The sequence below is a fragment of the Delphinus delphis genome, chromosome 1, assembly GCF_949987515.2.
Source record: "Delphinus delphis chromosome 1, mDelDel1.2, whole genome shotgun sequence".
Classification (NCBI taxonomy): Eukaryota; Metazoa; Chordata; class Mammalia; order Artiodactyla; family Delphinidae; genus Delphinus; species Delphinus delphis.
In genome coordinates this window covers 47,695,971-47,720,482 of record NC_082683.1, presented here as the reverse complement: position 1 = coordinate 47,720,482, position 24,512 = coordinate 47,695,971, and the positions used below count along the sequence as shown (strand labels likewise).

Sequence of the window (24,512 nt, the reverse complement as noted above, 5' to 3'; positions counted from 1 at the left end):
CTTTTCATGATCAGATCTGTATCCCTAGTACAAATCCCTCTCCTGAGTTCCAAAACTACGTAGGGACTATTTATCAAATGACTCTACGTAGGTGTTCCACAGACACTTGGAACTCCGCTTGTCCCAACTCCATCATCCTCGACAGATTCCTTTGCTCCCGAGTTCCCCACTCACCCATCCACTCAAACTAGAAACCAGCATCAACCTAAACCTGTTCCTCTCTCTAACCCACACCCCCATCCTATTACCCATCACTCTATCCATTCCCCCGAGAATCTCTAGTAAGTCTGTCTTCCCCATTCTGTCTCCCCTGGATGCTGCAATGGTGCAGCCTCACATCACTCATTGGTACCACTGCTCGAGCCTCCTACCTGCATTTCCTGCCTCAGGGCTCTTCCCACCTCCACCCAGCCTCCATTCTGCAGCCACAGTGATGTCCTAAAGCTCAGCTCTGACCGTGGAGCCTGCATGCTTAAAAACCTTGCCTACCGGATAAAGTCCGGAAGAGCTAAGGCGTGAGGCATGTTTCTCTTTTCCTATCCTAAGCGAAACTGTGAGTTCCAGAAGGAAAAACCTGTGTCTTATAATTCTCTGTATCCTCTTTAGCATGGTATCCTGAACATGGTTTGTTCTCAGACCAAATTTTGTAGACTCTTAATGTGAGAGGGCAACTTAAAGACCACCTCGTCCAAACTTCTCATTTTCCAGGGGATTAAACAGAGGCCCCAAGATGGGGAGGGTATTGCTTGAGGTCATACATCTAGCTGTGGTTGTAATCCCTGCATATCTAAAGCACTTTAGCGTTGATAAAGTGCTTTCACATATACTTTCTTATTTAATCCTACAAATAGCCTAATGAGCTAGGTATGATTCTCTCATTATATCATATAGGTGAGAAAAGGGCAGCTCACAGAGGTTGAAAAACCAGACCAAGATCATCCAGCTCCTGATGGACTGTCTTCTGATCAGAGTTCAGCACTCTTCTGACCCTAGCTAGCCGTAATGTCAGGCAGTAACTGGGGGTTCCAAAACACTTGTTGAGTGAATTAACCTCTACTTGACTGATAAAGGAATAGCCTTGCACAAATGAGCAAATATATATTTATTGAATGGACAGACAGGTGGTTGGAGGTATATTTAATTCCCTTCTGATACTTGACTCTCTTCTCTATGATGACCTTTTAGGGGTGAAAGGCCACCCTCTCTTGAGTCAAATGCAGTCAACGAGAGCCTCGCCAGGACTAGACAGACGCGGAGTGTGGATGTCACCTCAAAGCTTATTGATTGCGAACTGTCCAGCTGGTCCTCCTGGACCACGTGTGATCCTTGTCAGAAGAAAAGGGTAGGTACCCAGGCCTTGGGAGACCTCTGAACTTCCAGGAGCCCTAATCCTCAGCAAGATCGTCTGAGGCATTACTGACAGCGCCTGCATCATAGTGGGACCTGGGTAAATGTTGGCTGATTTAATTAATGGATTTTATTCCTCTGAGTTTCCAAGGAGCAGTCAGATCCTTTCTTTGATCTTTCAGATTTTTTCCAAGCATATCTGTCCTTGCTCCCATTAGCAGCTTCTTAATTAGACTTCCTACCTCCAACCTTGCTCTTTCAATCCATCTTTCATGGTGCAGCCAGGGGAGCTATTGAAAATGAAAGTCTGGCCAGTCTGGCCCCAGCTTGGACGTCCAAAGTCTCTGCATGGCCCTTAGGATCAAGTCCAGACTCATGGTGTTCAAGGCCCCCCATGCCTTAGTCCGGGCCTACGTCTCCATAGAACAGCCCCCATGCCAGCACACAGGACACGTGTATTTTCCTGCACACTTCACACTCTGTCTGTTCCCTTATTCATGCCGCTTTCTTAGGCTGGAGTGACCTTCCCCCCTCCTTCACCAGCTAACACCTACTCATGATTTGAAACTGCTTAGCGGCCGCCTCTTTTGAGAAGCTTTCCCTGACTTCTCAGCCCCCCTTGCCCTTAGATAGATACCCTTTTATGAACTACAATAGCTCCTTATTCCTCCTGTATCCTAACACTTATCATTTACTTTTCTTTTATCATTGGTCTTTCCATTAAATGATGAGCGCTTAAAAACGTATTCAATACTGTATCTTCAGTGTATAGGCCAATGTCTGGCATGTAAGAGGTGCTCCATAAACATGTGTTGTTTGATCTCATCATATTTCTTGACATCTCTATAAGGAAGGGACGATAATTGTTACACCTTCTGTTAGGCAGATAGATAGAGACCCAGAGCAGGTAAGTGATTTCTTGCGTTCACCCAGTAGCAAAAACAGACCTTGAACTCAGGCAACTGGCCTCCTTGTCTAGCATTCTACCAGTCAAAACACACAGTCTCTGCAGTATTTGTTCTTCGATCTTCGTCGTCACAGGAGGGCTGACCCAGGAGCCAGCTCTAAGAACAGGATGTGTCAGAGAAAAGGGAACGGTTCTCATTTCCCCGGCTCCTTGGGAAACTGAGCCAGCCATGGGCTAGGACTCTAAAGAGGCTGTGGAAGTAGGCCCAGGACAATTGCACGCTTAACTGGATCAATATGGAGAGCCCTGCAGGCTTATTCAGTTCCCAAAGTAGGCATTATTGCTGATGTGATCAACATTGATCCAGTTATCTGGATAATTGCTTCATCTGCACCGTAAACCAGGAAGACCCAGCATGAGCCGTCCATCCATCCACGCACTCAGCCAGACAGAGCTCTGCACTCAGACTTTGCCACACGTGGTCCCTCAGTGTACATCACTGCTGTCTGCCGGGTCAGTGGCTGGGAGTTCATCAAAACCTTTCGACTGGAATTGGGAGATGTCTTTCCTCCGTCATCTCCACACTCCTCAAACCCATTTTGTCTCTGGTGCCTGGGGCTAGTCTTCTGGCATCTTCTTTGCAGACCTTATCCCTGTCCTGCTAGCCTCTGCCTTCCAGGAAGAAAGACTCTGGGAAAGCGAAGGACCATGGGTGGATGCTTGTCTGTGTTTCTTTTCTAGATTTCCAGATACCATGCACGTGATAAGTGTGGCTGCTTAACATGTCAGTCTGTAAAGGGGCTGCTGTCCTGCTTTGCCCCCTTTGGTGGTACCAAAATCTTGACTACCATTTGGATGCCACCCAAATCTGATCATTTCCTTCCTCTGCAGTGGTTTCTCATTTCCCCATAATGAAATACTAAATCCAGCCTTCCTGAGGCCTGGGAGGCCCTGCCTCACCTGCTCCTGGCTACGTCTCCCTCCATCTCTTGCCACTCTCCCTCCTTCACTCTTCACTCCAGCTGTGATGGATTTCTTCTTGTTTCCTGGAACAAGGTGCATACTGTCTAGTCTCTCAGCTTTGGCACAGCAGTTCCCTCCACGCAGATCGCCCTTCTCTCTCCTCCTCAGCCAGCTCTCCGCGTTTGCCTGACGTGTCTACTCACCCTCTGGGGCTTAGCTTAGATGTCGCTTCACTGTCTCCTAAGGCTGCACTGCGGATCCCCCTCTGCGTTTACAGAGCGCTCAGTACTGCCCCTCTCGTGGCACCCGTCGCACTGTGTTGTCACTGCCTGGTGTTGACCATCATCACCACCACCACCATCTGCAGCCTCCTTGAGGGCAGCCCAGAGGGCACGATTATGATCAAAACCAAACAAGCATAAGTAGCACCTAACATTGGGTGGCTCAATCAAAAGTTTGGAAATCCAATCCATATTTCTGGAATAAACAATCTAGAGATAGAGAAACATTGACCGCTAAAAATTATTAATAATTAAAAAGAAAAATGAGCACAAGCAATTGAGTGCCTCCTGTGTACCAGACAACATGAGGTTTCATATATATCTCACACATATAATTGAAACTCCATAACTGTATATTTAGGTAATTCATTATCCCCATTTTATAGATGAGTAAATTGAGATCACAGTGCTTAAGTAGCTTACCTGATATCACATAACTAAAAAGTATCAGAGTCAGTGGCTCCAAAGTGCATGCTTTTGTGTTATAAGCTACTTAGTAAATGAGAATACTTGAATCAACCCATTGGATTAATCAAGCTGAAAGACTGAACTGGCTGCATCAAGGCACTTATACCTTTGAGTCCAAAGCCCACGCTTTCCCCACATTTAGCAAATCTTTACTGATCACTGTGGATGCAGAAACCGAAGATAAGGTCCCTGCCCTCAGAGGGCTCCCAGTCTATTTGAAATAGACAACCAGCCAATGGCAACATAGATCCCTAAGTGTACCCCTTAGCTCCCCAGGTCTCCAAGGCTCTGCCCTTGGTTCACCTTGCTCCTCTCTGCTACAGTACAGACATGCCTACTTGCTCCAGCCCTCTCAGTTCCATGGGGAACCGTGCACCTTCTCTGACAAGGAAGTTGAAGACTGTGTTTCCAACAGGCCATGCAGAAGTCAAGTGCGCTGTGAAGGCTTTGTGTGTGCGCAGACAGGTATAAAGGGACGCAGGAGCGGGAGGGGAAAGCTATCAAGTGAGCCAATGGCACATGATGGTGGGAGGACTGGCCATTGCCTGGTGCTCAAGATCACGGTCCTGTGTCAGGTCAGGAGGCCTCCTTGACCTCTTTTTACACGTATTATTTCATAAAAACAACCCTACCCTGTAGGTGTTAATATTACCCCCATTTTACAAATTGAGACTTGGAGAAGTTACTCACGCAAGATCATATAGCAGGTAAGTGGAGGAGGTACAATTAGGAATCGGGGAATTCAAATTACATTCACTGACATTATGGACGCCAAAATTATGTGTGCTAGAGTAAGAGCTCCCGAGTTAAATCTTACTTTGACTTTGTAATTTAGAGAAATCACTTAACCTCCTCACTTGTTGGTTCTCTAAACAGAAAACCAGAAGTGATGTTAATACCTTACAAGTTTGCCATAAACATCAAGTGACACAATGGATGTGAAAGCTCTTTGCAGACCCTGAGTTCTGCTGACTTTCTCAGAGGTTTGAGGCTAAGTGCAATGTAGCAAAGCCACCTGCAACAGCCCTCTTCCTACGCACCTTTGCTCGTGTGACGAGGACCCACGTGGGTAGGGTGGGTAGCATCATTCATCTCTGAAAGCTCTTTGGTGAGATGATCCCTGCACTTCTGTATCACCAAGTACAGCATAACCCTTAACCCGTGAGATAGTCATAAAACATTTTCGATTAAAGGAAGCAAGGGAAAGAAAGAAAAGACAGATGAACGGGCAGACAGAGGGAAGGAAGGGAGGAAGGCGCGCACAAATGAGTAATCATCAGTGGCAGAGCTAAGTAAACACTTGTCTTTTCAATTCATTCCTCTGGCTCATTCAGGCAAACGTATGCCTCTCTGTTTCTCCAAGGCTCCAGCAAAAATCAGAGTGTTTTGACCCAAATTATCTAGATGGGAGTTGCAACTCTCTACATTCTCTGTAACCATGTGGACTGTGCTTAGGGATCTTCTCAGAAAGAATTAGAGCAATTTCTAGGGCTTATTGCAAAGGCAAAACTCCATCCAATAAATCTGAAAGACTTTTACAGGGTGTCCATGGACTAATTATGACCGGTGTTCCATGATTCTGACCAAAGCCACAATGGTTATTTGGGCAGGCTTTAGTTTAAATGCCTTGTAAGGAACATATGAAAACCAGATTGTTACTCTTCTGCCTTTAATACCCCAAAACATTGGTTAAAAATGACCAGACACATCTGAGGAAAAAAGGTTACCTGTCTTACGGGCTTTATCCCACAAGAATATACAAATAAGAAAGGAAGTCAAGTCAATGGGGAAAAGAGTTTCAAGGAAGCAAATAATTTTAAACATACAGTCCAAATAATTTTATCATCTAAAAGTAGTCCGGCGCTTCCCTGGTGGCGCAGTGGTTGAGAGTCCGCCTGCCGATGCAGGGGACACGTGTTCGTGCCCCGGTCCGGGAGGATCCCACATGCCGCGGAGCGGCTGGGCCCGTGAGCCATGGCCGCTGAGCCTGCGCGTCCGGAGCCTGTGCTCCGCAACGGGAGAGGCCACAACAGTGAGAGGCCCTCGCACCGCAAAAAAAAATAAAAGTAGTCCGAATGGCTCTGGTGTTGAAGGCAGTGTGGTTTAGTGGGGAGAGTTTGTGATAAGAAAGCTATAGGTTCCAATCCTCCTGCCAGTACTTACCAGCAATGTGCATTTGGGCCATCAAAACACTAATAATAGTAATAACAACACTTATCCAGCACTTACCATGAGCCAGTACTGTTTCATTCATTTAAATCCCCAGCAACCCTAGGGGGTAGGTATGATGGAGTCCCTATTTTACAGATGAGTACATTGAGGCGGGGGGGTGGGGTCAGGTAACATTTGGAAGGTCCCACGACTAGTACTATTATAGGGCCCACCGAACCCACCACCTCTCACCAGTGCCAAGCAGAGGAGTCCAGCCTTCCTTCCTGTCTGGCCACTCGACCCCTGCCTAGTGGATCTGCCCTCAAGTACTTTCAGAAATATAACACTGGCTTCTTTGGGGGGTTAAACTGTGGATTCCATTACCCACCCACCCCGATACATGAGGACTAATGCAAATAGAGCATTAAAGGCACAGCAAAGTGTCCGGCCCACAGTGGGTCTCAAACCATGTGAGTCCCCCCCCATCTTACTGGCCTCGGACCGTGGGTAACCCCCTTTCTGCATTCCAGGGAGGTGTGTAAACCGCAGACTTCTTTGTAACGGGGACAACGACTGTGGAGACCAGTCAGATGAGGGGAACTGTAGAAGGATTTATAAAAAATGTCAGCAGGAAATGGACCAATACTGGGCCATTGGCAGCCTGGCCAGTGGGTAAGTTACCGCCTTCTGTTGTAGAGCTGGAAGGGCACACAGTTAAATGTGATTCTGGAGAAGAACCAGGGATGGACCTGTAAACAGAGTGGCTCCGTTTTCCTTTCTGAGAAAGGCAGGGGTGTACGCGGATGTTTGCGGCTGCTCCCTGAGGACAGACCCAGGGCCTCCGGGAGCACATCCCACAGAGAGATGGACCTACGCAGCTGCAGGGAGGGAGCATTGAGGGCAGAGCTGTGTGTTGGGGCCGTGGAGGCTCCACGCGAGGGCTGGGGGAAGGGTTATTTGACACCTGCTCTGTGACTGTGTTAGGTACTTTCTAAGCATTACCTTTCTTTTTTTTTTTTTTTTTACATCTTTATTGGAGTATAATTGCTTTACAATGGTGTGTTAGTTTCTGCTTTATAACAAAGTAGAGGTGAGACAGGAATAAAGACACAGACCTACTAGAGAATGGACTTGAGGATACAGGGAGTGGGAAGGGTGAGCTGTGACAAAGCGAGAGAGTGGCATGGACATATATACACTACCAAAGGTAAAATAGATAGCTAGTGGGAAGGATTACCTTTGAATCCCCTTGACAGCTGCGAGGGAGGTTTATCTGTTTCTCATCGGGCTGGCCCAGAGGAGAAGGTGCTAAGTAATTAGCCAGTGAAGGAGCGCATTTCCAGCACGGCTCTGCAGCCACTCTGTGTGCAGCCAATCTGGGGGCCTCTGAGTTGGTTAAATCCTCTGGGGAGGTGAGGGGTCAGAAGGGACCAGACTGCCCTGGTGCCCACCCTCCTTTCCTGCTGTGCACTGCAGCCTCTCAGCCTCCAGGGGAAGAGGAGGACCTCCCTTCAGACGCCTCACAAATCAGCGTGTGTGACGCAGTGTGGGGAGCAGAGTGGCCCTGGATGGGGTTCTCCCTCTTCCTAAATGAACGTCAGACCTCCATCCTGAAAGGTTGTCATTAGAGATACAGACGACTCAGGTGGGGAAAACCTCCTCTCAGGACCTCCTTAGAAACTAGTGATTATAAGTCCCATCTCCTCAATAAGGAAACTGAGGCCTGGAAAGTTAAGAGAGTTCTCAGGAGTCACACGGCAAAGAGGGTGACAGAGTGGACATTGAGAGCCAGTAGCAGAGGCTGACTGGACCCTGCAGGAGGGGCAGAAATACGGCTCACAGGCCACAGGACCCTGGCTGAGGCACTTGTCTGTGCGGCGCCTTAGTTTTGCCATTTGTAGACGGAAGTTAGTAATACCCTTCTTTCCAATCTGTGAGGGATGCATGAGCTAATGCCGTGGTGATAAACTAATACACAAGAGGCAGCAGGCATGCGTGTGGTGGGAAGAAAGCAGACTCTGCTCTTGACTTAAGACACTCAGACTTTGAGTCCTGGCCCTGCCAGCTGCTGGGCAGTTCGGTTGCCCTCTCTGTGCCTCACTTTCCTCATCTGTTAAATGGGTAATAATAATAATACCCATGGATTCAGTGAGCCAGTATGTGTAATTGATTATTACAGTATTAAAAAAAATAAATGGGGCTTCTCTGGTGGCGCGGTGGTTGGGAGTCCACCTGCCGATGCAGGGGGCGTGGGTTCGTGCCCTGGTCCAGGAGGATCCCACATGCCGCGGATCAGCTGGGCCTGTGAGCCATGGCCGCTGAGCCTGCGCGTCCAGAGCCTGTGCTCCGCAACGGGAGAGGCCAAAACAGTGAGAGGCCCGCGTACCACACACAAAAAAAAGAATATACATTATTATGCTACAAGAAACTCTGTCACAGGAGAGCCTAAGACAATTCTGGTAGAGCAGAACAGGCCAACAGGCAGAAGCTAAAAGGAGACAGAGCTCCTTTGAACAAAAAAATGGCTGTCGGTAGTAGTCAAAGCAGACTTCCAAGAATGGTCTAGCATGGTCGGCAAGAACAAGCCTCCAGGAATGGAGGCTTCTTAGGAGGCGGTGAGAAAGAATGTCAAATTAGAGACAGTATTTTCATTCTTTCTAAATGGACATAATGGCATCCAGGGCTTCAGGGACATTGAGTAAGGTGATGCCCTGAGCCATCTGTGACTGTGTCTGTTTCCAGTTAGACCCTCAGTAAATGGGAATTAATTTAGTGTCTTGTGATGGGGGTCATAGAGAAATTAAGAAGAAAACCACCATCCCCAGGGAGCACAGAATCTAGGGGAGACAACAGACACATAAATAATAACAAGCCTTTATCACAGACCAAGTAGTGTTCTAAGCACTTAAATATGGACACATGTAATCCTCACAACCACTCCAAGAGATAAGATTTTCTTTGTTCCCATTTTACGAATGAGGAGACTGAGGTACAGAGAGGTTAACTGGTGTACCCAAGGTTACAGAACTCGTAAATGGCAGAGCAGGAATTTGACCCCAGGCATCTGGCTGCAGAGTCCATGTTCTCGCCTCCCATGCTAGACCATTCTTAGAAGGCACCTGCAGTGGGTGCAGAACAATAAATGCATGAATGGGGCAAGCACGGGGTCTAATGAGGACCTCTAATGCACGCAGCTTGGTACAAGTGTCAGTGAAGGCTGCCCACGACAGACAACGACGGAACCCGTTCTTGAGAGATAAGTGAGAGATAAAACAGTGAATGGCTGGAAGGGCATTTAGGCGCAGGGAACAGCCCTTACACAGGAGAGGAGCAAAGCAGACTGGAGGAAGAACACCCCCAAGTAGTAAGGGACTGGCTTTGTGACTGTGGCTGGGAGTGTCCAGAGATGAAGCCGGAAAGCTGGTTTCATCCAGATATTGAGGGCCTTGAGTGCCGTACCAAGGAATTTGGCTGTCCTTTAGTAGGTCTACCAGTTGGGATTACACCCTCACCTCTTACCCTTCTCCGCCCCTTCCCTGCAGGATAAATTTGTTCACAAACAACTTGGAGGGCCCAGTTCTCGATCACAGGTATTACGCCGGTGCCTGCTCCCCCCATTACATACTCAACACGAGGTTTCGGAAGCCATACAACGTGGAAAACTTCATCCCACAGGTATGTGCCGGCCAGGAAGCCACCACAGGGCCATGGCAGGGACACTGGCAGAGCAGCCAGTAGCATGGATCCAGACCCGGCCTACAGCCTGCCTGCTGGGCGAGCGCCGACGCATCGCTTTTTCTCTCTGAGCTTCAATTCTTCATACGTAAAATGGGTGGTCCCTTCCTCTGGACACAGTGGTGAGGCTGACATGCCATGTATAGTAAAGGCAGTACAGAGATGTAGTAGCCGTAATCATACTAACGGTAATAACAAAAGCTCCCGTGAAGAGACGGGCATAGCTTAGGATTTGGAGTCTCACAGATGCCTTTGCAACTTACCATCTGTATCATCTTAAAGGCTCTGCGCCTCCGTTTTCCTGTCTTTAAAATGGGAGTTATAAAGCTTCTACCTGCACGCAGAGGATTAGTGAGGTGATTAGTGAGTGTAAGTGCTTAGCACACAAAATACCTGGTTTAATTGGTGAGTCTCAGGAAGCGCTAACTCTTCTTTTTTGGGGGGGATGATAAAAAGGCTATTTTTGTTTTTTATTTATAGCCATAGATAGAGAAAACTGGTAGCTTCAGTTTCATATTTGTACCAAAAGCAAATACAGACACTGTAAGGTCCATACTTTATTTTGCCTTTGGAAAATTTCACAGACTTTCACATATAAACATTGGTATGACAGCTGGGACACCCTACCTAGACTTCCAGAGTTTATATAGACATTACAGACAGAGAATTATATCAGTGATGGAAGAGCAAACGGTCAGTGGGGTAGGAAGTGACACAAGCGACTTAACCTTGTGACTGGGATCATGAGTCAGTGGTTTGAATAAATGTAGTCAATTGAGTGGCAAAGAGATAGATGTTTCAGATGCCAGGTGATACTAGAATCATCGTGACAGACATGCAAGAATCCCAGCGTCCAGAGACAGCCAGATGACGGGAAGTGTTAACTCTTATTATCAAGTCCTTGCCTATTAGAACCAGGCTTTGTTCTAAGCATTTTTTTAAGTTATAAAATGCTCTACCAAGATAAGCCTGTGTTATTAACAAGCAGACTTAAAAGCAAACTCACAGGAAGTGGGGTTTAGAATAGACTGTGTTACAGTGTGACACACACACCTGAGACTGAGGGAGAGACTTGGGTGCCAGGCCTGGCTCTGTCACAGGTCCCAGTTGTTCTTTAGGCTAAGTTCCTCCTCTTCTCTGTGCCTCAGTTTCCTCATCTGTAAAAGGAGGGGCTGGACTGGATGACGTGGATGGTAGTTTTCACGTCTAAAATTGTGCAGTCCTGAGGTTAGACTGCTACCCTTCCTCCCTCTCCTTTCCTGTTCCCCTCCCCACACATAGTTATTGGCTGAAAAAGACAAAATGAGCCTTGGGACAAACACACCCTCCCCCGTGGTGTCCAGCTCCATCCCTGTGGCCTCCGCTTTCAAGGGAGGATCTCAGAGTAGCCGTTTATCCTCCTGGTAAAGACAGCTCCTGGCCCAGGCAGGATATAGAGCTTCCTCTCTCCATAGCTGTGTTTTGAGCCCTGTGCCAGGCGCTATACAGTGTTTCACCCACATAAACTCAACCCTCAGAACAAGCCCAATGAAGGACCCGTTATCATATCCATTTTACACATGAAGAAACCGGGGCACAGAGAGGTTAAGGCCAATGTCCAGGGTTACCCAACGAGAAAATGGTGCCTCCCACCTTGGGTGCCTTACTCCCCGCCACGCTCGGAATCACACCTGCTTTTCTTCCTCGGAAGCTGAGGTGTTATGGGGACTGCAAGTATCCAGAAGCCGGTGGGGTGTGGGCGGAGACGATTTGGGGCTGGTCACTCGGAGGCCACCGAGGCAGCGCCCTTGGCAGTTCCCTGTGCACAGCACCACGAGCACTGATTTTCGAGCAAACAGCTCCTCTAAGTTCTCAAAGGCGCTTGGCTGCCCTGTCCCTGCATCGCCCCTGCACTGCCTTTCTTCACTGAGCCCCTCTTATGGCCTCCGCATTGGCTTGTCTCTCTGACCCCAAATTCATCCCTTCCAACCCAACCGCTCTTCCATCCCGTCACGAACTTCCTGATGCTCAGCTGCTTTCTCGGTTGGCTCGTTCTTGGATTGAGCTCACATTTTGACAGGTCACTCAGAGCCTCAGCGTCTGGATGCCAGCACACCCTCTCATAGCACCTTTGTCTTCCCCTCACCCTTGTATCTTCTGATACAACTGCACTAGCATCCCTACAGTTTCTGGACCACACCCTGCCCTTGCCCACCTCCACGTCTCTGCCTACAGCCCAGAGTGTTCTCCTACGTTTCTGTCAGTTGACGTCCAACTCAAGCACCCACCTCTGAGTATCAGCTTGGACACATCTGTTTCTCCTGCTGGATCAAGAGCCCTGGGGGTGGAGATGTGGGCGCCTCTGAGTATTTTGTGTCCGGAGCACTTAGTCTAGTACCTGGAACATAGTAAGAGTACAATGGGTATCTGTTGACTTGAATTGAACTGATGTAAGTCAAATGACATAAGGAACGTTTTCTTTTTTCTTCCTTCAGACCCAAGGCAAATATGAATTTGCACTGACAGAATATGAATCATACTCAGATTTTGAACATAATGTCACAAGGACAACAATTAGCAAGTCTAGTTTCAGCTTTGGTTTTAAAATACTTGGGATATTTGAACTTGGCATTAGCAGTGCAAGTGATAACGGCAAACGTTTTATTAGCAGGACCAAACGATTCTCTCATACGGTAAGTACCCTTCGGGTGCTTCCATTTCTATGTATTCATTTGAATTTTCATGCCCACAGATGTGTCTGTATTGCTACTAGTAATGGCAGCCAATTATATTTGCTATCTTAAAAAGCTTTTCACAAAAAATACCTTGGCCTTACATTAACTTACTTTTCAGAAAGGCCAGACAGGGGTGGCCTTCTATAATTATTTACTTTCATTTTTTTTTTTTTTTTTAGTATGGCATTGTTTTGTTTTTGTCTTTTTTTACTATTTTAATTTTATTGGAGTATAGTTGATTTACAATGTTATTTTCTCAGTTTTAATTTTTTTATTGAAGTATAATTGATTCACAGTGTGTTCATTTCTGCTGTACAGCAAAGTGATTCATGTATACATATAAAGACATTCTTTTTTTAATATTCTTTTCCATTATGGTTTATCATAGGTTATTGAATATAGTTCTCTGTGTACTCTCGTTTTCTAATGAGCTTTTCCCTTGGTTTTCATTAAGCTGAAGAACATAGCTTTGCAAGACTAAATCATCTCTGGAGACTTTTCGACTCCCAGCAATTTGACTTCTGTTCCAAATATTCAGATGAAGTTCCTCTCCCGATTGTCACCCAAGACCTCTTCTGGGGTCACCTCCAACTTCTTGGGGGTGTTGTTGTGGTCACATGCCTGTTTCTCCTGCTTGCTTTCTGGTCCGTATCAGTTACTTTCCTTCCTGGGTTCTAATAGCCCCACCTGTTCTCTATTTTCATTTGTGGCCCTCTTCCCTTCTTACTCTACAGCTGCTGCAGGTGACTCTTCTGTTCACCCCCCTCCTCTCCCAGGGCAAGCATGAGCCTTCACCACCGCTTCTCCCCTTTCTGTGAAGCTCAGACCCGCACCACCCACTCCTCTGGTTATCACTACTTAGATGCCTTATGGACACTCCAAAGCAAGTGCTTCCCGCCAAGCTGTCTGTGTTAAATAGCATTCTTTTCCTTCTGCCTTTCCAGGCTAGGAATGTCAGAATCATATTTGGCTCTCTTTTCTCTTCATTCCCACATTTGTTGGCCACCAAATCCTTTCGGTTCACTCTCCAGTATTTCTTCTTTTTTTTTTAAATTAAAGTATAGTTGATTTACAATGTTGCGTTAACTTCTGCTCTACAGAAAAGTGGTTCAGGTATACATAAATATATGCATTCCTTTTTGTGTTATTTTCCATTGTGAATATAGTTCCCTATGCTGTACGGTAGGACCTTGTTGGTTATCCATTCTATGTATAATAGTTTGCATCTGCTAACCCCAAACTCCCACTCCATCCCTCCCCCTGTCCTGGCCTTGGCACCCACAAGTCTGTTCTCTATGTCTGTGAGTCTGTTTCTGTTTCATAGATAAATTCATTTGTGTCATATTTTAAATTCCACATATAAGTGATGTCATATGGTATTTGTCTTTCTCTGTCTGACTTACTTCACTTAGTATGATAATCTCTAGTTGCCTCCGTGTTGCTGCAAATGGCGTTATTTCATTCTTTTCATGGCTGAGTAATATTCCATCGTATATATATACCACATCTTCTCTATCCATTCGTCTGTCGATGGACATTTAGGTTGTTTCCATGTCTTGGCCATCCAGTATTTCTTAATCAAACTCTGATTACATCTTCACTAGCCCAGGCCCTTTCATCTCTGGCTTCAGCCCTCCTAATGGGTCTCCTGTCTTCCAACTTGCCCCTTCAAATTTATGTGCTTCCAGAAAAATGTTTTTATGATACTAATCTAATCGTATCAGCTGCTCCCTGTTGCCCATAAGGTGAAGATCAAAGCCCATGACTTAGTGGAAGAGGAGCAACTGGAGTGTGAAGTAAGGTGACAGGCAGGTGGACTTGAAGAATCTTGGATTCCAGAGTGAACGAGGTGCATTTATTCTCTGGTCGCTGAGAGTTTGCAACATGAGCATGATGTGGTAGCAAACTAATCTGAGAGGAGCGTGGAGGAAATTAAAAGTCTACAGCGATTTATGTGAGAAAAAGGGAGTGGTGAGGGGCTCAGAAAGTTCTCTGCTGCCAAAATATTAACCAGCAGAAAATGAGTCGTAAACGTGAACTAGACTGTAACTGTCTCTGCTTATTTTCCTTCATCTTCTTGGCTGTGAACAACTTGGGGACAGAGACTGTTTCTTTCATCTTTAGATCCAGGATGGCGCTCGGTAGGTGCTCAAGACTAAAATATAGTGATGAAGGACAGGATGATTAAAAGGACCTTGCCTTGTTAGGAGAGAAAGAGAGGGGTACCATCCTTTGCACCTTCTCTCTCTCCCTCCCTCCCTCCCTCCCACCTCCCTGATTCAAACAGCCAGTTATAGAATGGTTACATCGTGCTAGGCACTAAACTAGACACTTGGGACCTAGAGACAAATATAACACGATTCTTGCCTTCAAGCTCACAGTGTAGTAGGAGAGGTAAGCACGTTTGCAGATAACCTAGTCCTGATTTTGCTATCAGTTGTAATATAGCATGGTCTATACTACAAAGGAAATAGGAGCAACACGCAGGGCAATCCTGGGAGATGGAGTGTGTGTCAGGGAAATTCAGGGATGGCATCACATAGGCAGCAACAGGTAAGCAGGGATTTAAAATATAAGTCGGTGTGTGTCAGGCAGAAAAGGGAGGGAAGAGCATTTCTGGCAGAAGGAACAACATGTGCAAAATTATATTATGAAAGAGATGTGGGGAAGAGTGAAACGTTAAACGGATGCTGAGGTACGGTGTGGGCAGTGGAGAATAGTAAGGTATGCGGGGTAGGGTGGGGAAAACTTCAGGGTTGTAGAAGATGAAGCCAGGAGGCTACTGGGGGACAGATTGTGAAGTTCTTACATTCAGAGTAAGGGAGTTGCTTTTATTCTGCAGGCAGTAGAGAGCCAACGCAGGGTTTTGTTTTAAGCCCAGAAGAGCATTGTAATAACAGTTTTAGGACGTCAACTCTGACTGGAGCATTGAGGGCAGCCAGAGGGAGAAAGGAAATCAATGGGGAAGCTTTTATCATAACCCAGGCAGAGGAAGAAGGCTAAAATATTTAGAAAAGTCATGAACAGAGCACCTAGTGACTGCTTAGGTTGGAAGGATGGGAAGAAGGGAGTCATGAGTCACTGGGGCAGGACTAGGGTGGGGGAGAGCAGGGCAGGGAGCAGAGGTGGCATGGCTTATAGAGCTGACGGGTCAAGCTGGCTGAGAGTTTTAAGATGAGGGGAGAATGTGTACTTCCCACACATTCACCTTTTCCTCAGCCTTCACTGCAGTGTAGGAACCTCTCGCTTTGGGTTACAGTAACATTCCTGGATGCTTGACCTTCATCTAGCATTACCATGTTTCAGTCTTTCCCACACACCAGGGGTCACGAAACTTTTTCTGTAAAGGGCCAGAGAGTAAATATTTCAGGCTTTGCGGGGCCATAGGGTCTCTGTGGCAACCGCTGAGCTCTGCCATCATAGGGTGACAGCAGAGATAGACAACGCATGAACAAGTAGGCATGGCTGCACTGCAAAAAACTGGATTTACAAAACCAAGCACCGGATCCTGAGTGCAGGCTGAGGTTTGCTGACCGTTGCCATGTGCTACGGTGTCCAGCCTTCCTAAAGCACCACTTCTACTCTTTCCTGAGTGCCTTTTCTTCACAGTTTAAAAAGCATCAACTGGCCTCTCTCGCCTTCCAAGATGGCCCACACTCTGGCTGTGGAGTGTGTATCTCCCTGAATAAACCTTCTTTCTCTTTAAAAAAAAAAAAAAAAAAAACGTCAACCAAGAAGTTGCCTTTGCAGGTCCACAAACCCCGTCTCCCCTCAGTGGTCCACGGGCACCTGCTGCTCCCTGCCTTGTCTGCTTCTGCTTCCCTTTCTCCTTGGTCCTTATTTGCTACTGTAAGGAAGTGAGCCAAGAACAAGCTCTTCCAAGCTGAAAAGTACATCAGAATATTTCTGAGAAATGAAGGCTTGTCAAAGAGACCATCTTCCCTCAAGTCTCCTAAAGGAATCATGAGTGATGACTCCTGGCCAAGAACATGGGATGGTATTTGGAAAGTTCATCTTCTTGTTCCAGATTCCTGACTTTAAAGGTCTGCTTTTCCCTTGTTGGTCTTTCATTTAGAAAAGCGCATTTCTGCATGCACGCTCTGACCTTGAAGTAGCGCGTTACAAGCTGAAACCCAGGAACCTCATGCTGCATTACGAATTCCTTCAGAGAGTCAAGCGACTGCCCCTGGAGTACAGCTATGGGGAGTACAGAGATCTCTTTCGTGATTTCGGGACCCACTACGTCACAGAGGCCGTGCTCGGGGGCATTTATGAATACACGCTCATCATGAACAAAGAGGCCATGGAGAGAGCAGGTACGCTGCCCAAGGACCATGGCTTTACTGATGGGGCACATGGAAGTGTGAGTTAACAGGGAGAGGCTCCTATTCCTTGTTGGGGGAGGGGTTATGAACTATGCTCTGAGTTTTCCTCATCCCTCCCTGGCTGTACTTTCACAGTTTCATTGACAGATTCCTCGTCGTTTCTTCTCTTTTTTTTTTTTTTTTTGCGGTACGCGGGCCTCTCACTGTTGTGGCCTCTCCTGTTGCAGAGCACAGGCTCTGGATGCGCAAGCTCAGCGGCCATGGCTCACAGGCCCAGCTGCTCCGCGGCACGTGGGATCTTCCCGGACCGGGGCACGAACCCGTGTCCCCTGCATTGGCAGGCGGACTCTCAACCACTGCGCCACCAGGGAAGCCCCCCTCGTCGTTTTTTGAATTGGTTGATGTTGGTCCTCCTTTGCCAGCCCTCTCTCTGGGCAGTCCTCTTTTCTACATAACTCCCTCTAGACAATAGCATCCAATCTCCTGGCTTTAAATGCCTTGAACATGCAGATTATTCCCAATGCATATGTCTATCCTGAATCTCTTCTGTGCACCCAAGAGCTCATGTTGAAATGCCTCCGAGATATCTTCATCTGAATGTCTAATGACCATCAGAAACTTAACATGCCCCAAAGAGAACTTTTGCATATGTTTCTTTGCAGTCATCCGCATCTCAGAATGGTTCCACCATTCAGTCAGTGGCTCAAGGCAAAAACCTAGGTGTCAACCTTGATTATTTTTCTTTCTTCCCAATCTATTAGTAAGTCCCATCAGCTCTACCCCCCAAATTATCTTCTCTTTCTATCTTGACTGTTACCACCTTATGCTCACGCCAAGACCAGTGTTTCTCAAAATTTAATATGAATGTGAATTATCTGTAAATCTTGTAGGAGGTAGATTCTCCTTCAGTAAGTTTGAGTTGAGACCCAAGATTCTGCATTTCTAACCAGCTCTGAGGTAATATCAGTGCCGTTGGACCCTAGACCACGCTTTGCGCAGCAATGTTCCAGATTATTATCAGAGCCTCCAAACTAATACTCAGCTCCCATTCCCTTTCTACAATCCATTCTCCCTGCAGATATTACAGGTCTTCCCACTTGCAATCAACTTCAAGTCCAAGGTATGACTTCTTCCTCCCAATCCAGTATTCTTTCCTCCAACATGGCATTTGTCAGGTTAAGTGACCTGCCCTAGGTCACACAGTTTACAGTGGCAGCGCCAGGGCTTGGTTACGGGTCCAGTGTACTTGCAAGAGGACACATGGTGTACAAGGTAAATCTAGATCAGTGTGGCCTCAGTCTTGCCAAGATCTGTCCTCCATACCAGAGGTTTCAAAAGCACTTTTCATAGTTCCTCAGATTGCTTCCTACAGAAAGGTTCTGTGATCAACTTGGATAAACATATAATAGATCCCACTTTTAGAGTTTCACAGGTGTGCTGAAGTCAAGTGACCACTCCACCTCTTTTGATACAACATTTGTCACACTGGCTTGACTGCAAAAGCCCGGTTTCTTGTCATTCTTACTGTTACAAGAATTATAAGAGATATCATCATGGAATTCATGTTTCAAGGAACATGCTTTGGGGAAAACTGATCTGCACCAACATTTCTAGACAATCCCAGGTACCAAAGCTGTTCTCCTCTCCTTTCCCTGGCCTCACAGTGCTACAGAAAGGTGTTTACAAGTCATACCGAAGACTTCAGCAAGCCCAGGATAGGAAGATGCCTTGGGGAGAATTAGAAAGGAACAGATGGGCAATGGTCCAAAAATGGAGAAGAAATAAGGGAAATCAGCTCCTTTTCTTTGCCAGGCACTATACCCGACACTTCGTAAGCATTAACTCAACTAATCAATTAACAAATTCTTTCTACTATATCAAAGAGTAGAGTGGGAAGGGTCAGGGGAAGGGGGACAGCCTGCAGCAGGCTCTACTCACTGGATTCATCCCTAGAGGTCTGATAAGGAGCCACATTTTTAGAAAGTGACTCTGAGCATGTCCTGTCTTTGGAGAGCAGCAAAAACCCTCAGAGTCTTTGAAGAGGCTGAAAGGGGACGTCGATGCTGATCTCTAATGAGGTCTCTACCCTGGTGCTAGGAGCTGCCTGCATTTCTTGCCATCAGGCTGGCCACCCATTAATTTACACCTGAGTCCCTGTGGGCCTCCAGGAAGGGTTAGGCCTCTGGAATCAATCACAGGAAAAGGCACAGGACAAATTACCTTCTAGGTCATGAGCCTCTTTGCTTGCTTCCTTCAGATTATTCTCTTAAGGATGTCCAGGTCTGTGCCAAACATGATTTTAAACTTGGCGGTGCCATAGAAGAGGTCTACGTCAAGCTGGGTGTGTCGGTGGCCAAGTGCAAAGGCATTCTCAATGAGATAACAGGTGAGTAGCAAGGGCATGTGACTTCTCTGCTTATCATCCTTCCCTCTCTGGAACCCCAGAGCCAGTCGCTCTTTAAGCTAAAGTCTGGGTGTTCCAAGGCATTTCAATTAAAATAATCATTCATTCAATAAAAATCTACCTAGCGCCTCCTATGTGTTGGGTATACAGAAATGAATGAGATGGTCTTCCTATCCTCATGGTACTCACGTGAACTAGGCAAACAAAGAAGCGAGGACAAGGCAGTGATAAGGACCAAACCCGGTCTGGAGCGTCAGGACAGGCTTCCTAGGGCAGGGATCATTTGAATTGCAACTTGAGGTTGTTTCCAGGCAAGAAAATAATCTAACAATGAAAATTTTCTCTGGGGGCCAGGAGTTGGCCTGGCTAGAGAAAGGATGCTCTAGGCTGGAGGGGTAGGAGCCAGGTGGAGGCAGTGGGGGAGACAGGTGAGGCAGCTAGTCCTTACCTGAAACAATGGGGGAGATGGAAACTAGACGGACAGGCTAAGCCACAGATCATGGAGCAGAGTCCACATGGTGGGTTAGACCAGGACGTGAGTGCTGAAGCCAGTGTGTAGAACCAGGTGTCTGGGAGCAGAGAATTTGGAGACCACACAAGGGAGTTGGGAATCGACACAGCGAGTGGAGTAGGAAAGAGAGGCTGGTCAGCAGAGCTCCAATCCTGACCCCTTCTGCACCCCGAGCAGCTCTCCTTCACCTGCTGTACTTACTAAGCTTATCCCTGTATGTGTGATCATACGTGAAGAAAGAGTTCCACAGCCAAGGCAAAACAAAATGAAACAACAACGAAATGACCTGCAGGTCTAGAACACTTTCTTGTGACTGATACATGGTGGATACTGTTGGTTATTTTGGTGGGGCTGGGTTGGAGCACGCATCTTACATAGGGAGGCACGCAGAAAACATAGGTGCTCTTTAAAGGAAACTTGTAAAGTAACACCCCCATCCAAGTTACTAGATAGAGCACTGCCCAGCGCCCCAAGACCCTTGACAATTACAACTCCTCCCTCCCTTTGGAGATAACACCATCCTGACTTCCATGTTAAACACCTCCTTCCTTTCATGATAGTTTTACCACTTACATGTATTGCTAACCAATATGGCTTAGAGCTGCTTGGTTTTGAACTTTGTGTGAATGGAATGTAATCTTTTCAGTTTCTTTTTTCATTCAACACCCTGTTTTTATATATAACTGTAGTTCATTTCCACTGCTGCATAGTATTTTATTGTATGAATATAACACTTTGTTCATCCTGTTGTTAAATTGGGGTTATTTCCTGTGCCAAGCAATTATAATCAATGCTGCTGTGAACATTGTCACACAGTCATCTGGTGCACATGTGCTAGGGGTTCTCCAGGGAATATACCCAGGAGTGAAATTGTCCGGTTGTAGAGTATGTACTTCTTCCAGACTAGGTAATGCCGAGTTCTTCTGAAATGGTTATATCAATTTACAGTCCGACCAGTAGTATACGAGACCCCCTTTTTATGATGCTCAGGTGTTGCAAACTCAGAGTGGAATGGAATAGTCACTTTCCATCAGTTCCTTTGGCATTGGACACATGGAAAAATTAGAATAGGAATGACTCACTGATAGGATTGGGGGCTTTCTGGCAAACTCCATGAGAAGTCAAAATAATAATGGTAGACACTGTTTAGTGAGTATCTGTTACATCCCGTGCTCACCCTTCACAAATTTTCCCACCTTTGTCATCTGAGACAAAGAAATGGTTTCACTTAGAGCTTGCACAGGGTTATGTGGGTAAATTCCTTCACCCTAGTGCCTAAGATTTCTTATCTGCAAAGTAAGGATTATATAGTTCCTATTTCATAGTGAAGATTAGTTGAGTTCATACATGTACAACGTTAAATTAGTGAATGACATGTAAATGATTAATAATCTATCTCTCTACCTACCAATCTATTTACCTATGATCTGTTCATCTGTCCCTATGTATGTATGTATGTATGTATGTATCTGTCAGCTATCTGTCTTCCATAGACTCATTTAGCAACTGGCACTTACAGATGCTAAAAATAAATGTCCCTTTCTTGTCCTGTCCCCAGCTTGTGTCATATATGATTGAACTGCCCTTTTGCCCCTTGCACTGTGACTCCCTTGCTGGCAGGGACTCACACTGTCCACCTACATCTCCTAGGCAAGCTCCATAAATATCATGGTAACCAGGTTGTCAGTTACGTTGCAGTAAATTCCAAGGTGTGAAAATGGATCCCCTGACATGCCAGGTCTCCATGTCCATTCCAGAGAGAAACAAGAGAAACACCATGGTGGATGACTTGGTTGTCCTTGTGCGAGGAGGGGCAAGTGAGTACATCACTGCCCTGGCATACAGTGAGCTGCCGACAGCAGAGCTGATGCAGGAATGGGGAGAGGCGGTGCAGTACAACCCGGCCATCGTCAAAATTAAGGTACGTGCAACTGCCCTACCCCTCCTTCTCTCTGTTCAGAAAACAGCGTCTGAAGGACTGCTCTGAGCCAGGGTATGGAATACAGAGCTCAATAAGACCCAAGCCCTAATCTTGAGGCACATACCTTATACTGGAAAATATATCCGGAGTGAACCAATCGTAATACAATGCTCAACACCAGCTAGAGAACGCTGACTCCCTCTCACTTGGGCCCCCAAGTTGCTAAAGGAAATTAACCATCAGCTTCTAATTCCAGCATTCTTAAATCAAGATTGTTTCCGTTTCATCTGGGAATCACTCATTCAGTTATTTTTTCATTTAAACATTCATTCACGCAACCAACAAATTGTAGCTAAGTTCCTGTGATGTGATAGGAACTCAGGCACTGGAGGAAAACAGAGGAGGGTGCAAGGATGAAAAATACAGTCTGTGCTGAACAGTAAGGTGCTTGCGTGCATTGTTACCTTACAGGACAGCATAATACATCGTGGTGATCACTAACGTGTTTTGGCACCTACTATGTTCATGATACTTCTGCCAAGGACGTCAGGAATGTTATTTCATCTAATTCTCATGAGTCTGCAAATTAAGTATGCTTAATTTTGTGGCTGATAAAAATCAAGGTCACAGAGGTTGCGTCCATCTGTGACTGCTCGAGTCTCTATTAGGTCCAGACCTGAGAATTTTACCTCTTCCCTCCCCTCCTGTGGGTTTGGTAAATAGAAGATAATGATCCCAACCACCTGTCACCCAAACAACAGCAGTTTTGCAGCCTTAAACTAAAAAGACGTTTGCTAGAACAAGACTGTCATACCAATCAGCAGTGGTAGGTCCTTGCCCGTGGGGACTACAGCACGGTGTCCATGTCACATCTTACACTGTCCTCTTCTTGCCCTTGTCTGTACAGTCATTGCTGGTCCAACATCCACCCTCCCAGAGATTTACTCTTGCAGCCAAGGAGAGGAGTTAAGAGGCTGGAGCTCTGATGAGGGGCTCTGCAGTTACCAACCCTGGCAGTTTTCCAATGTCTTTATTTATATGTCAAATGCACAGTTTCTGCAGAACAAGAAGGCTGCCATTCATTCCTTTCCTCTGCCACTTATTCAGTAGGGACACTTAGGGTACAGTTGCTGGCAAGCATCGGGAAGGACAAAGTCAGCCATAGCTTGCAGGCAGCTCCAGAGATATCTGGGATTGGCTGATGGCACGGTGACATTGGTTGGTATCACAGACGGGCATGGGAGAGAACAGAGTTCATGAGAAAATGGGAGAGAACAGAGTTCATGAGAAAATAGATCCCTGGTCTTTGCTTTTTACTTATATCTTACCTGAATATTTTTTTAAACTTACAGTTAATGGATTGCCCTGGTTACCTATCTAAATAGGTTGGAAGTGCAGCAGCATGTGATATGATATGGGATGTGTGTTTTGTGTGCACGTGTGTGTTTGTATGTGTGTGTGTGAGAGAGAGATAGAAGGAGGGAGGGAGAGAGGGAGGGAGAGGGAGAGAGAGAGAGCACACACATGTTAGCGTGCTAAGCATCTCAAACAGACCTGCCACCATTCTCAGAGATATAGCACTTTACTGAAGGCACAGAGAGGCTTCCCAGCATGTATGTGATACCCTGGAAAGTATCACATCCACTATCAGTGTAGTGTTGTGAAGGGCTGTGGAGGCTGAAAGGGGAAAGACATTAGAGAATCTAAAGAGGAAAGAGATTAGAGAATGAGAGATGTTTCCAGTGGTGGAGGAGGTGAATTTGTTGAAGGTTTTATGCACCTCTTCTGTACATCGGTAACCTGAGGTGGAAACATCTATTGTGGGCATGGACTCTTTCTGGCAAGAGAAAACTGCATATGACTTCACATTATCTCAAAATAATTCTCGGCAGAGTGAGCTTACCAGGTTGTTGGAGCAGCAGTTGCCTTCCAGGAGGGCAGAGACCACTCGATAAGGAATTCCTAGACACAGAGTGTTGGCCACGAGTCTTGAAGATCAAGATCTGAAAACACAGTTCCTATAGGAGCCAGGTAGGCAGAAAGGGAGACCACAGAAGAGCCCATTCATAGTGTTTAGTGGTGAACTTTGGTTACAGAGAGACGGCTCTTTGTTCAATGAAGAGGTAGAGAAAGCAATGGACGTATATAAAGAGAACTTTGAACACAAAAGATTGAAATTACATTCAAGATAAAGAAGACGAGGGACTTCCCTGGTGGCGCAGTGGTTAAGAATCCGCCTACCAATGCAGGGGACATGGGTTCGATCGGTCTGGGAAGATCCCACATGCCGCGGAACAGCTAAGCCCGTGCACACAACTACTGAGCCTGCGCTCTAGAGCCTGTGAGCCACAACTACTGAGCCCGTGTGCCACAACTACTGAAGCCCGTGTGTCTAAAGCCCATGCTCCACAACAAGAGAAGCCACCACAGTGAGAAGCCCACACACCGCAACAAAGAGTAGCCCCTGCTCAACGCAACTAGAGAAAGCCTGCGCGCAGCAATGAAGACCCAACACAACCAAAAATAAATAAATAGAATAAAAACTTTTTCTTAATTTTAAAAAGATCAAGACAAGCATACATCTAAAAATAGAAGTCAATTTTAGAATATATTTGCTCTGTGGTTATAATACAATTAAGGAAAATAAGGAATTCATGAAATAAAAAATAGAAGCTGAGATGTGTAGACACTAATCAGATGAAAGGGGAAATGGCTGAATGTAGGGAGCCAAAAGCACAGTAGTAGAATCAGAAACTACATTGGAAACTATAAAGAACAGAATTGA

At 46.2% G+C, this 24,512-nt stretch overlaps 1 protein-coding gene across 1 annotated transcript in view; it reads left to right on the top strand.

Annotated features, from left to right (window-relative positions):
- The window catches only part of C8B (complement C8 beta chain), a 40,623-nt gene that overhangs the window by 5,197 nt on the left and 10,914 nt on the right, over positions 1 to 24,512 (top strand). The window contains exons 2-9 of the mRNA XM_060022757.1: positions 1,186 to 1,342; positions 4,290 to 4,431; positions 6,648 to 6,789; positions 9,660 to 9,792; positions 12,327 to 12,524; positions 16,642 to 16,882; positions 19,149 to 19,277; positions 21,564 to 21,727. Coding sequence (XP_059878740.1) covers positions 1,186 to 1,342; positions 4,290 to 4,431; positions 6,648 to 6,789; positions 9,660 to 9,792; positions 12,327 to 12,524; positions 16,642 to 16,882; positions 19,149 to 19,277; positions 21,564 to 21,727 — 1,306 coding nt within the window. The remainder of the gene's footprint in view (positions 1 to 1,185; positions 1,343 to 4,289; positions 4,432 to 6,647; positions 6,790 to 9,659; positions 9,793 to 12,326; positions 12,525 to 16,641; positions 16,883 to 19,148; positions 19,278 to 21,563; positions 21,728 to 24,512) is intronic.